Below are 12,006 nucleotides of genomic sequence, written 5' to 3' on the forward strand. Positions count from 1 at the left end.
ATCGACTACTTTAGTAATCGATTGATACATTCTGTATTGTTGACATTTATATTAAACATCAATATGTCAAAATACGTAGAGAATAAAGTGTCCAGTTGTCAAATGTTTTTTTTTTTTTTTTTAAACACTTCTGTTGCATTTTTCTTTGACTGTGATCAAAGGCAGTTTTTCTTGTTTAGTTTTTCGTTTTTAACCACTTTAAGCTTTTGCTTGTTGGGTCCAGTGTGGCTCTTTATCTCCCCAATGCCACCATATAAAAGAGATAAAAGGGAGATTTAATCTCCCTCATTTACACAACAATATACTCATCTGCATCTTCATTTTGTGGCTTAAAACGCTTCATCTGGAAACTGAAAGAGGGCGGAAGTTGTCTAGAGAAAAACTTTAACAACTATGATCGTAGCAACACACGAGCGCACAAGGTGCAATTTAATTTTAATAGTTGGTGTGACTTATTCATGCTTCAGAAGTACATTTTTAATTAAACATAATTCAAAAGCCTCGGAAGATACTTTTGTCTGTTGGAGTCGGACACAAAGGCTCATTTCAACACTTTCATCTGCCGAACAAAAACTGGAAAGCAAAGGTTCTGTTTGTTTCAGAACATCGTCTGTTCAAGAAGAAAAAACAACTAGGCTAAATTTTTGTCACAAATTAATACTTAGTCAAGGTCCTGCAACATTTCTGGTTAAAAAAAAACAAATACATAAATCAACAAGCTTTTATTGCTGTTGTTCAAAAGAATAGCGTTATCATCTGAAGAGAACTCACTCTGGCGCAGAAACCCTCTTAGGCCGCAGAATGAAACTTGATTTCTCAGATTCATAATAAATACGTTGGAGGCAGATTTGAACAGATTTTAAAGTTGCAGCCAAATGAGGGATGTGAATGTGTCGACGTATTAACTCTACAGCTTTTACACATGGACACAGCCAGCAGTTTCCACAGAGTCTCACTGGGGATGGTGTTCAAGCCTCTTAGCATCTAAATTAGCTGTGATTATAAAGCCAGCCGTACATTTTAACACGATACGATACAGACCCAGAATCCATCTGGGGAGAAGAGCCTCCTGCTGTTCTGTCACGCTTCAGTTCATGTGACAGATAACCGGGAGCCCCAGCTTGTGAGGGGTTTTTTGTTTTTAACGTTACAATATTCAAATGTTGCTCTTTATATCTCTTACTTTAATTCCACAATGAAACAAACTTCATCCCAAATGCAAATTTTAGAACTAGTTTTAAAATGTAAAAATAACTGGCTAGTGAAGAGCAATCACAGTGCATCTAAATCCCATGAATTTTACTCCAATACAGAAATTAATTACCGGTATTGTGTGTATGTAGAGAAACTCATCCATGCGATTATCTTTAGTCACACTGATTACTGCAGCAGTATCTTCACAGGTCAATCAAACAGCTGCAGCTGACCCAGAACAGTGCTGCTGGCGTTCTCACTAAAACCACGAAGATGGAGTACATCACACCAAGTTTTAAAGTCCCTACACTGGCTCCCTGGAGCTCAGAGAATAGACTTTAAAATGCTGCTGTTAGTTTATAGATCACTGAACGGCTTAGCATCACAATGCATTAAAGATCTGCTATTATTGTATCGACCTTCCAGAACCTCTCAGGTCTTTTCGTTCTGGTCTCAGTCCCCAGAACTAAATGAGGAGAAGCAGCATTCAGCTTCTATGTACCACAAATCTGGAACAAGCTTCCAGAAAACTGCAAAACTGCTGAAACAGAGTTGCCTTTAAAACTAGACTAAAACCCACCTGTTTAGAGTTGCTTTTGAAACAATCAATCAAGAATTTAATGATGGCATCTGACTTAATGTCATGTTTTGATTGTTTATTCTATGTAGGATGACTTTGTGTTTTTATGATGTAAAGCACTTTGAAATCCCTTGCTGCTCAAGTGTGGTATACAAATAAAATTTGATTTATTGAATTTGATTTCTCCCCATGTACTTTACCCACATACTAAAAGAACAACAGTAAAACACAACAATATTATTTTGTACAACGTTTTTCTCTTCTTCTTTATAACCTGAAACAGTATTAGCTAATACATTTGGATGTTGTTGAACACAACATGTTTGGGGGAAGAATGGTTTGCCAAATGCAAAAAGTGAACTTTGTATGCGGGAACATGTTGGTTTGAGCTGTCTAACATTATGTCTTTATGCATTTGAAGTAAGGATGATTGGAGAAGCGTACCAGGACACCGTTGATGTAACTCCGTGTGAAGGTTTAGCCTACCTTATGATGAAATCGTAGGCGTCAATGAGGCCACCATAGCGGGACCGCTTCAGGTTCCCGGAGTTCCCCACCACGGCGCAGCTCCGGCAGCGCTCGGGGCTGGCGTCCACGTAGAGGATGTCGTCGGGGATGACTTGGAACAGCTCCTCCACCACCTCGGAGAAATTGGCCGGGTGCCTTTCTGACTGCAACCACTGGTGACGACAAAACAAAAGCCTTTCAGTCAGGGGCGAGACCCACGGGGCGAGGGTCACTTTAAGTAGAAACGACTTAAACGAGGACGGCCGAGCTGCAGACGCGGAATTCATTAAAGACATAACCTCGGGGGAGAAGTTAGCTTTTCTGCAAGGCCACATTAGATTTCCTTAAAGGCTTCCTTCACAGTAATGCGTGCAGGATTACATAATTTGACAAAGAAGCTTAATATTATTTTTAAACACATTCCACCAGTTTAACAGGACTAGCTGGTATGTTAGCGCTTCACGTTCTGATCTTAAAAGGGCTTTTAAGCAAATCAAATGACGTATATCAGATAGAGCCCCAAACTGTTTTCACCCTGTCACAGTGTTGGCAAGTTCGCATGTTAAATTACCTTACATATATCACAGAGCCTCAGACCGTTTATACCCTCTGTCAGGGTGTTAGCAAGTTAAATTACCTTATCACATCGAGCCTCACACTATTCACTCCCTTTGTCATAGTGTTAGCATGTTAGCATGTTCAATGTTAGCTCAGTGGAGAAAGGGTCCCAGGGAGAACCGCCTGGCGGCGCTGCTGCCGAAATGTGACGCTTCCCCCGGGTCCAACTCTCCAGGTCGACACATCCTCTGGAATGAGTAGTGACAGGAGGCAACTTTGTCTTCAATTTCTTTCTTTTTTTCCCCTTCTTCTTCTTCTTCTTCTTCTTCTTCTTCTTGATTTTATTGGCGGTTGGCAACTAACTTTAAGTAGCATTACCGCCACTTACTGGTATGGAGTGTGGTTCGAGATGGACTATCAATTTATATAAATACTTGTATACTCCTACACATACCATTAATAGATAAATTAAATAAATACTTTTTTTGTTTTTTTCCCCCTTACCCTGGCATCTAATTAAGTATAGTACTAGGTGAATGTGAGAACACGTAAGGCTGCGAGCAGGGGCGGTCCTAGCCTGTTTGGTGCCCTGGGCCGACCTTTAGATGATCAAGTACCACTATAGGCACACTCGAAATTTGTTTTTATATTTTATTTGGAAAAAAAAAGTGAAAGTAACTGGAATAATGCTATATACACTTTGGTTTTAGCTGTTATCAATATAAATAGCTAAATCTTAAATTTATGCCAGTTATATAAAAGAAAAAGTATGCAGTGCTTTACTACTAATTGTCAACATTAAGACAACTAGGTAAGAATGTCAAGAAAAAGTTTTAATTAAGAAAAAAAAGGTAGCGAGGGAGAAAGAAGTAGCTATGCTAGCTTGACTTTGACAACCTTAGCATGATGTGGAATTCGGTGCGTTTTGGTTCAGCTACAAAATTTTAAGAAAGGCAACCGACAAACCAACTTTGACAGATCCTCAATTGAGCAGGTGCTTACATGGATGGCAAGTAAAATTATGGTCTTTTTGCCCTCCAGTGTTAGAGGGCAAAATTTCTGCATGTAAACAATAACATGCAAGGAGTCCATAGTCAAACAATTACAAAATTATATGCATTACAGTTGCATTTTTATTAAAACCCAAATTTCACTGGAGTCCTTGGGTGTAGTTGCTTAAGTTCTAGTTTTTCTATTTTTCATCACAAAAACCAGGTATTTCAAAAAAGGTGTGTGTTCGCTTTTTATACCCTCTCTACTTTTGACGTGCTACTGTAGGATCGCAAAAGATCTTGATAATTTGGCTCTGCAGTCAGACGGACAAAGGTGTTACTAGTCAGCAGGATTGTTGCTGTACTTTCATGGCTTTGCTGTTGGCGTTTCCAGCGCTAAAGGCCGCTGCACTTTCTGATGAAAATTTTAAGAGAATGAAATGTCACGGCGTTATCCAAGACTCTGAGTTATGGTTGAAAACATAGCTGTGCTTATCTAAAGATAAACAGGAGGAAAGGCGGTGAGAGAAATACAGTTTTTTTTTTTCTCCCCCATTGTATTCATTAAATGCATACAAATGGTGTGTGGGAGTTTGCTTTGCAGTCTGATCCTGGTAAAGATCCCCTGGATTTGGAAACAATCAATGAGGCGTAAACAAACACCTTCTTGGAAGCGTCACAGCAGTGCATGGGTTCCCTTTATCTGCGTTCTTTCCGAATCTCCAGCTCGCCTGTTTCCAGAACCAGATCCCCTCCCTGCTTCTCCAGCTTTCATAAGACGGCAACAAGAGAATATCACAAGCGCAAAGCTTCCAGATCTCACCTGCCACCATTTAAAGGTCTCATCAGAGAGGAAGCTGTTCTCCCTGGTCATCAAAGGATGGATGGAGAGGTTGAAGTGCTCGGCGAACCACTGGTCGCCTTCCAGCTCGGCGACGCACTGCCGACAGGAACACGGCCCCTTGGAGAAGAAGCTGTCCGAGAGCCTGAAGTACTTGAAGAAGTAGAGCGATGGGTCCCGGAAAGTGTAGCTGAACAGGAGTGTGGTGAAGGTAATAACGCACAGCAGGACAGCAAAAGTCCTGAACTTTCTCCATTTGGCCAAAGACATTTTGTCATAAAGTCACTTGGCTGAAAACTCGGAGAGTGCAGTGAAGGGAAACAGCATTGTGGCGAGTTTAGATCCACAAATATTTCAGTCACATGGTATAATGTGGAAAACTCCGGCGTCCTTGCTATGCAGAGAGATGAGGATTTAGCTCGTAAACGTCCTCAGTCAAAGGCGTCCGTATTGTTGTTTTGAAAAGATCTTGAAATCCACCAGAGGACGGAGTGTGTTCTGTGTGACCGCTTTTACCAATCAGGTGTTTACACTGCAGGGTCAGCGACTGCTGCGTCTTTCACTCTTCTCTTATCAACCTGAAACACAAACAAAGAGGAAAAAAATTTTATCCAGAGAAAGCAACATACGGGCTTTAAAGGGATAGTTCAAAACTTCCAAAGTAAGGCTCAAGTGAAAATGACATGCACAGAAAGTGGCCTAGTAAGACAATGGCATGCCTTACTAGACCAACAATTGAGCAAAATCATTCTTATTCTTATTACTGGGTTTTCAGTCATGTTAGATGCCTTTATTTTTAATATTTTAGACAGGAAACGAATAAAGACACAATAGGAGAAGACATGCAGCAAAGGCCTTTTGGTCAGGAATCAAACCACAGAAAGTTAAATCAAGGACCAATAGTCTCTGTATATGGGGCTCTTGCTCTGCCTCTAAAGCTGTGTTCCCCAAACTTTTTCCGGCTGACTTAACCCATTTAACAAACACTCACGGACTACCTAACTTGAAACTGGCATCTCAAGAACACGACATCTTAATATATACAACCTGAAATAAAAGAAATATTAGTCTGGTATCTCACTTATGTTGTCTTCTTTGTTCATCCTGATGACAAGATTGGCACCGTTTTGTAAATGTGACAGATCACGACAACACAAGGAACCAGTCTACTCGGGGGCGATTTGAATTATTTACAGAAAATGTGATTTCTTAGCTTTTCAATTATGTCAAACACATGAAAATAAAAAAAAAAAGAGTGTTGTGTGTTTTATGACATTCAAGGGCTACTTGTAATTTAGAAGCATAGTAAAAGGAAAAACAGACTTGAGTTGCTTTGGCAGAAACAAATATTACTTTTTAAGTTCCAAGAAAGCCTGACGTGAATATTTTATTTAGGCATTAAGATGCAGTTAGTCAGCGTGGGGCGCAGTGCTGCTCACCGCCATTTCACACTCAGTGCAGTTGGGCTGAGTTAGGTTTGTGTGCCAGTGGCATGATATGTATTGTAAGGATGACTTCTGCAAGTCACCCTGAGGAAGTGAAAAATATTCCTGCTCATATGAACTCCTCCTGTCATTTACGTAGACTGACATTGTGTTCTGTCCACTGCCATCTTCAGCTTTTTGTACCATATAAACACATTCATATTTCTATTTCAAGCTGAGAAAGCTAAGCACAGTGATAAATCATGATTAATCACAGTGCCAAAGTTTGATTAATCCGAATATATTTTTTTAATTAATTGACAGCACTAGTTTTAACACATGTCAATTTAAAGGACTGGGAAATATCCCTTTAATATTTTTTGCTAGTACGCTAGAATGCTTAATATCATTAATTTCTTAAGCGCGACACTCCTACAGATAAACTGATGGAACATAATCAGCTTAAGTGTTCAGTGGAAAGCACTACATGCTTCATCAGATGTGTGAAAAATATTTTTGCCCCACAAAGATTTTTATTTTCCCCATAATGAATGAAATCATCATTTAAAAACTGCACTTAAGATTTTTCTCGGATATTTTTGTCTAATGTTAAAATTTAACTAATGGTATGAAACATTTCAATGCGACAAGAAAAAGAAAAAAAAAAAAGAAGGAAAAAAACAGAAGAATCTCTGAGGGGGCAACACCATTTTCACAGTGGTGCCACATTACACAAGCTCTTAAAAAGATTATTGCGGACTGTCTTTAGTGAAAATGCAACCAACCTGGAGCAAAACAGATTTGATTATCTGGCCCCTGCTCACCCAGTGCAGAGAAAATGTTGCTGTCTGGATAGTGTGACATCCAGAGATCACTGATTGACCAGACAAAGAGCAAAACCTAAGGAAATAGTTTTATGAGGGCTATTTCCAGTGGCCATTGGACAAGATCTTCCAAAAAAATAAAAGAAAAATTTCTTATCGAGTTCAGACAATTCAGGTGTTCAAACAGTGATTCTGCCCTTTGTTTTTCTTGCTATTTTACAGCACAATCAAGTAGCTTGTCAACTTCAGTAAGTCATTATAAATAAATGCTATATATACATATATCAAATATGACTTAAAAGGAATCCAACTTTGGAATGTTGGAATTGGGCCTCTGTCTCTTTAAAAATTCTAGCTCTTTCTGAGACTCCGCCTTCAGGAAGTCATCACAACACGTCTGCTCCACTAAACCTTTAGCAATGTTTTTACCAGCGCTTCACTGACAAGTAGCTCCTACAATGAACTCAGATGTGCAGTTCCACCAGGTGTTTGCTAATTGCTGCTGGCTAGTCTGAAGGAGCTGAGTGGAGGAGTCGTGGAGGAGGAGGTGCTGTGTGAAACTAAAGGATTTCTGATCTTCCTCAAATTTCAATTGTCCAATCTAATAAACAATGTCAAAGCATGGAGAAATGGCAGAATAAGCTCAGTTTGGCACTAGCATAAAGGATTTAGCAAGATTTTAATGGCTGCAACATTATGAAACCTGCGAATGCAGTTTTTGTATGAATGTGGCACTACTTAGAAGGAAATATGCAGATTTTCCAATAGTAACTGATTTATAGCAAAGGGAAATTGCTCAGTTTGAAGGTAAAAGCAGGATTTTGGGTGGAAATAAAGGAATAAAAGAACAAATGAGTGAGGGGGTTAATAAAAATGTAATTATTATGGGTGTGTAAACTTACTAGTAGCTGCAATAATCTTAGAAACTGCCAAGAAACACAGAATAATTAACCAAAATAAAAGCTCTTAAAAAAAAAAGAGGTAGAAAAAGTGCATCCTGAATATTTATACGTAGCTAAATCTCAGAGCAACCACTCAGAGATTTAAATGCTGTATTGGGATATAAATGCTCACTACAGTGTTGTAGGAGTTAGTAGTTTATCACCCGCTGGGAGTTCCTCTTTGAAACATTTGGGGGAAAAAAAAATAGGTAGAGCTGCCGCAATTTATTCCAGCAGCTGAAATGTCATCTGCTGTAAAAAGAAGAAGGTTTAAAGCTCCACTCCGGTGTCCTGAGGACCACAAAACAAACGGTGCGGTCAAAATAGTATTGATGAAAGTGCACTTTTCATACCGTTCCCAGCAAAAGTTTTTAAACAACCTGCTTTTTTATTGCTCTGCTTTCAAGAAGGGAGACTTTGTTGTCCTCCGTTGAAGTGGTTTTCATCAATAGTTTGAGTGTTTAGGAAATTCTTTCAAAGTTTTGCCTTGTTTGCTTTTTGAGTTAAATATGACCTAAAACAAACAAACATAAGAATAAAACCATCAAGAAATGTTGAAACAGACCTCAAAACTGCAGAGTTATACTAGTTTGTAATAATTAGTGACAAACAGTAAGTAGGTTAAACGTAATGCTTATGCAACCATACTACAGTCAGAAAGTATTTAAATATGATTTCAGTTTTACCACTTCCTGTTGTCTTCTTTGTCGTTTCCGTCAGCAGTAACAACTGGTTGTTGATCATGTGACTCATGTGATTTAAAAAGGCGTTTTCACTGCAGTTTTTGCAACATACATCTATTCTGATAAGGCCTAAAAACACCACCTCATCCAAGAGCTAAAATCTTTCATCAAAAAACGTGATTTTTTTTTTCTTCTAAATTTGCAGTGTTTCAATTAAGCTAAATTTATTTATGTTTAACTGAAACGTAACCAGGAAGTGCAGAGACTGAAGATGGTACTTAAAAGAAAACTGTATTTACAAGATGTTGAACATATCTGTGCTTTGGCTAATCTGCAAAAGAGGAAATGGAGAGCAAGATTTAAAGTTAGCCTCTTTTAACTTAGAATAGAAATATATTTTATTGTCCTCGCATGCCAACATGGAGCTTTGGCACCTTTTGTCAATCTTGGAGTTCTGATAGGAGCCTATATTTTAGAGCAGGTACACCCAGAGACAGAGCTTTACAATGCTAACTGTGGAATATAAGTTGATAAAGACAGATAAAAACATCCCTGCTCCTAAAAAATGAACAACTAATAACCAGAAGAAACCTAAATGTGTTTCAAGCTAAAATCTGTATCTGTAGGCCAAAGAATTAGTAAATTAAAGATGGAAAACTGGCCACAAACTCTGATTTGTACATCAGTATAAACTGGATTTAATAATTTTTCTAACACACGCCAGTATTTGACACACACTCGGGGCAGAAACACCTGGAATTAAGTAAAGTTTCATTTTTCAGACCGTGACTTTTTCCTGGGGTTTCATTTCCAACATGAAAAGGCCACCTCCGCCTTTGTACGGGGGACCAGCTATCCCTCTGATGTGCAGCTGCGTGTTGGGACTCCAGCGATAACTCTATATTTAGGTAACAGCGGATTCGCACTGCAGATTAAACGCCATCATCACCTCGCAGAGCGAGAAATGGGTTTGAAGAAGCGAGCCGCGGGAATCCAACACACCTCAACTCCCGCCTCCCTTTGGCTCCTTAACATTTTGTAAGAGTTTGTAGAAAAGATTTGTGGTGAATTCCATTTCTTTAGAACAGGTCTGCAGTTTTTCTTTTTGCTGATTAGAAATTGATCAGTTCGTTCAAATTCCACCCTAAGGGGCAGAAAGCAAATTGGCTGAGAAAGACTCTATGGCTCGTGTGCCGATTTCATTTTCGCTAGGGGAGCAGAAAACAAACGGCACGGCCGTTCATCAGCTGCACCGACACAAAGCGATGCTCAAGCAATCCTGGCCTCTGTGGGTAAATACAGATTTGCCGACACCCCAAAGGGCGAGCGCTGTCTAAGAGATCAACCTTAACAGCTTTACCAAGGGGACGCATCAACAACAAACAGGCTGCAGCCGCCTCTCGGTTTGAGGTCTTTTGGTGGTTAGGTGGCAGAGCGAACAGCATTTTTCTCAAACAGGTGCCGACCGTCACATTGTTTCCCCCGACCTTGTCCGAGAGACTCGGGCGCTGATCAAAGGTTGCCGAGCTGAGACAGCAAAGCGTCTGTTCACACTTCAGAGAGCGGGGAGGAGAGGGCGAGGAGAAGATGAAGACGAAGAAGAAGTGCACACAAGCTTTGACTTTTTTTTTTTTTTTCCAGCCTAATCTTTCCTTTTGAGGAGTCAACAACTTTTCTGGGGCTGTAGTTGCTGTAAAGTGATGTCGGTTTCGCGGTTTGTGGAAATTGCCTTTCGCCGTGTCTTACTGCTGCTTCTTGCACTCGTGTCCCTGTTCAGGAAATCTAAGCTGGGCTGTTTTGAAGACGTTTAAGCATACCTGAGAGCGGTTTTGTCTGCCGGACTGAGAGTGGGGCCAGAAGAGTCGAACGTTTACTCCTGACTTTAGTACATCAGCGACTAGACCATGTCAGTTTTACATGTGGACAAACATGCTTAAGTTGGCTTTATTCCGACAGTTTCTCAGTGGATGAAAGTTATATTAGTAGCATAAAAAAATTTACATACCACTCGCCGTAATAACAGTACATGTTAAAAACTATTATACTGCATATTACCCCCAATATTGGAAGTGCCATTAATGTGTTGGATCCAATAGAAATTCTATGGAGGGAATTAATGATTAGGGCGATGGCAAAGAGACCTTACAGCCTCACCAGAGGCCAGAGGAAGCGCATGAAAAACTACTCTGTACAAATATTAGGATCAAACTGAAGTCACTTTCAATCAAAATCAGCTAATGGTATCAACAGGTGCAAATGAACAGGAAACGGCAAAACGTCCTGCAAACACATGGATGATGCTCACAAATATAACACAAGTGCAACAGAAAAATGCTGAAAATAAAAAATGTGACAGCTACAGAAGTCGGACGCATAAACCTGCAATTAACAAAAAACAAAAAAGGCTGCGACCACAGCAAAGAGAAGCAAAGGGCAAAAATACAGCAAATGGCAAGAAAGGAGTGCAAACGGAATGCTCCAGACCACTAGGGGGAGTGTGGAGTGGGTAAAAATCCCGATGTTCAGTGACACTGAAGAGCACTGCTGTTCAAAAAAGACATGAACCACCACCACTGCCTGTTCCTTCCTCCAGTAACAGGAAGTGGAAATATGATGAGTTTTTTTTTAAAGATTTAAAACAAAGTCATTCACGTGAGACTGCAACTGAACTTGTTACTTAATGGAAACACCGCAATTGTAAAATTGCGTTTTTTTCTACATTAGTGGTATATGAACAAAGTTTTGTGCACATTTGTAATGGAAATGCAGCTTGTGTGACTGGGCTGAAGCCATTTTCCACAAAAACAATGGTCATCAAATTCAGTCCCTATTTAGGTAAAGTTAGTAGAGACACACATTCAAAAGATTTACAGTTTTAACTGAAGTGAATGTATCTTCTGTCAAATAATGTCCCAGTGATGCTCGATACAAATGCATGCCACAGATTATTCAGATTTTATTTGTACAAACAAAAGTCTGGGTCATCCGTGGGAAGAATTTCCAGCTGCTTGAAGGCACCACGTTCATTTGGACGTGTCCACATGATGGGAACGTCCAGTCATTGCACCACTCCGTTAACTTCTGAAGTTAACGGAGTTTGGTTCAAAATGTGCAAATTTTTCCCAAACCAAAAGCCAAACACTTTGTGAAAAAGAAAAAAAAAAAAAAAGGTTGAATGTGGTGAGACAAAGTTATTATGCACCTTGAAACGTGACGGACGTGGGCTGAAAGTCCGCTCACCAAGGAGGACGACACGACTCCAAAAGAAAAGTAAAAATTAACACAGGGACAAAGTCCTTCACTTTTGGGGACATGCCTTGTGGTTGGCTGAGACTAAAATGGAACGGTTTGTCACATTTGGAGGAAAAAGCAGGATGCTGGTAAGAATAGGAGCACACTAAACCAACTATGAAGTATGGGAGTAGCAGCATTATGCGTTTAGTGGCTGTTTCGCTGCAGGAG

At 39.8% G+C, this 12,006-nt stretch overlaps 1 protein-coding gene across 1 annotated transcript in view; it reads right to left on the reverse strand.

The window, feature by feature from the left end:
* The window catches only part of LOC122843348 (CMP-N-acetylneuraminate-beta-galactosamide-alpha-2,3-sialyltransferase 1-like), a 79,320-nt gene that overhangs the window by 22,673 nt on the left and 44,641 nt on the right, over window positions 1-12,006 (reverse strand). The window contains exons 2-3 of the mRNA XM_044138014.1: window positions 4,655-5,250; window positions 2,261-2,454 (exon numbers count right to left, since the gene is read on the reverse strand). Coding sequence (XP_043993949.1) covers window positions 2,261-2,454; window positions 4,655-4,942 — 482 coding nt within the window. The 5' untranslated portion in view covers window positions 4,943-5,250. The remainder of the gene's footprint in view (window positions 1-2,260; window positions 2,455-4,654; window positions 5,251-12,006) is intronic.

Source organism: Gambusia affinis, linkage group LG14 (genome assembly GCF_019740435.1).
Source record: "Gambusia affinis linkage group LG14, SWU_Gaff_1.0, whole genome shotgun sequence".
Classification (NCBI taxonomy): Eukaryota; Metazoa; Chordata; class Actinopteri; order Cyprinodontiformes; family Poeciliidae; genus Gambusia; species Gambusia affinis.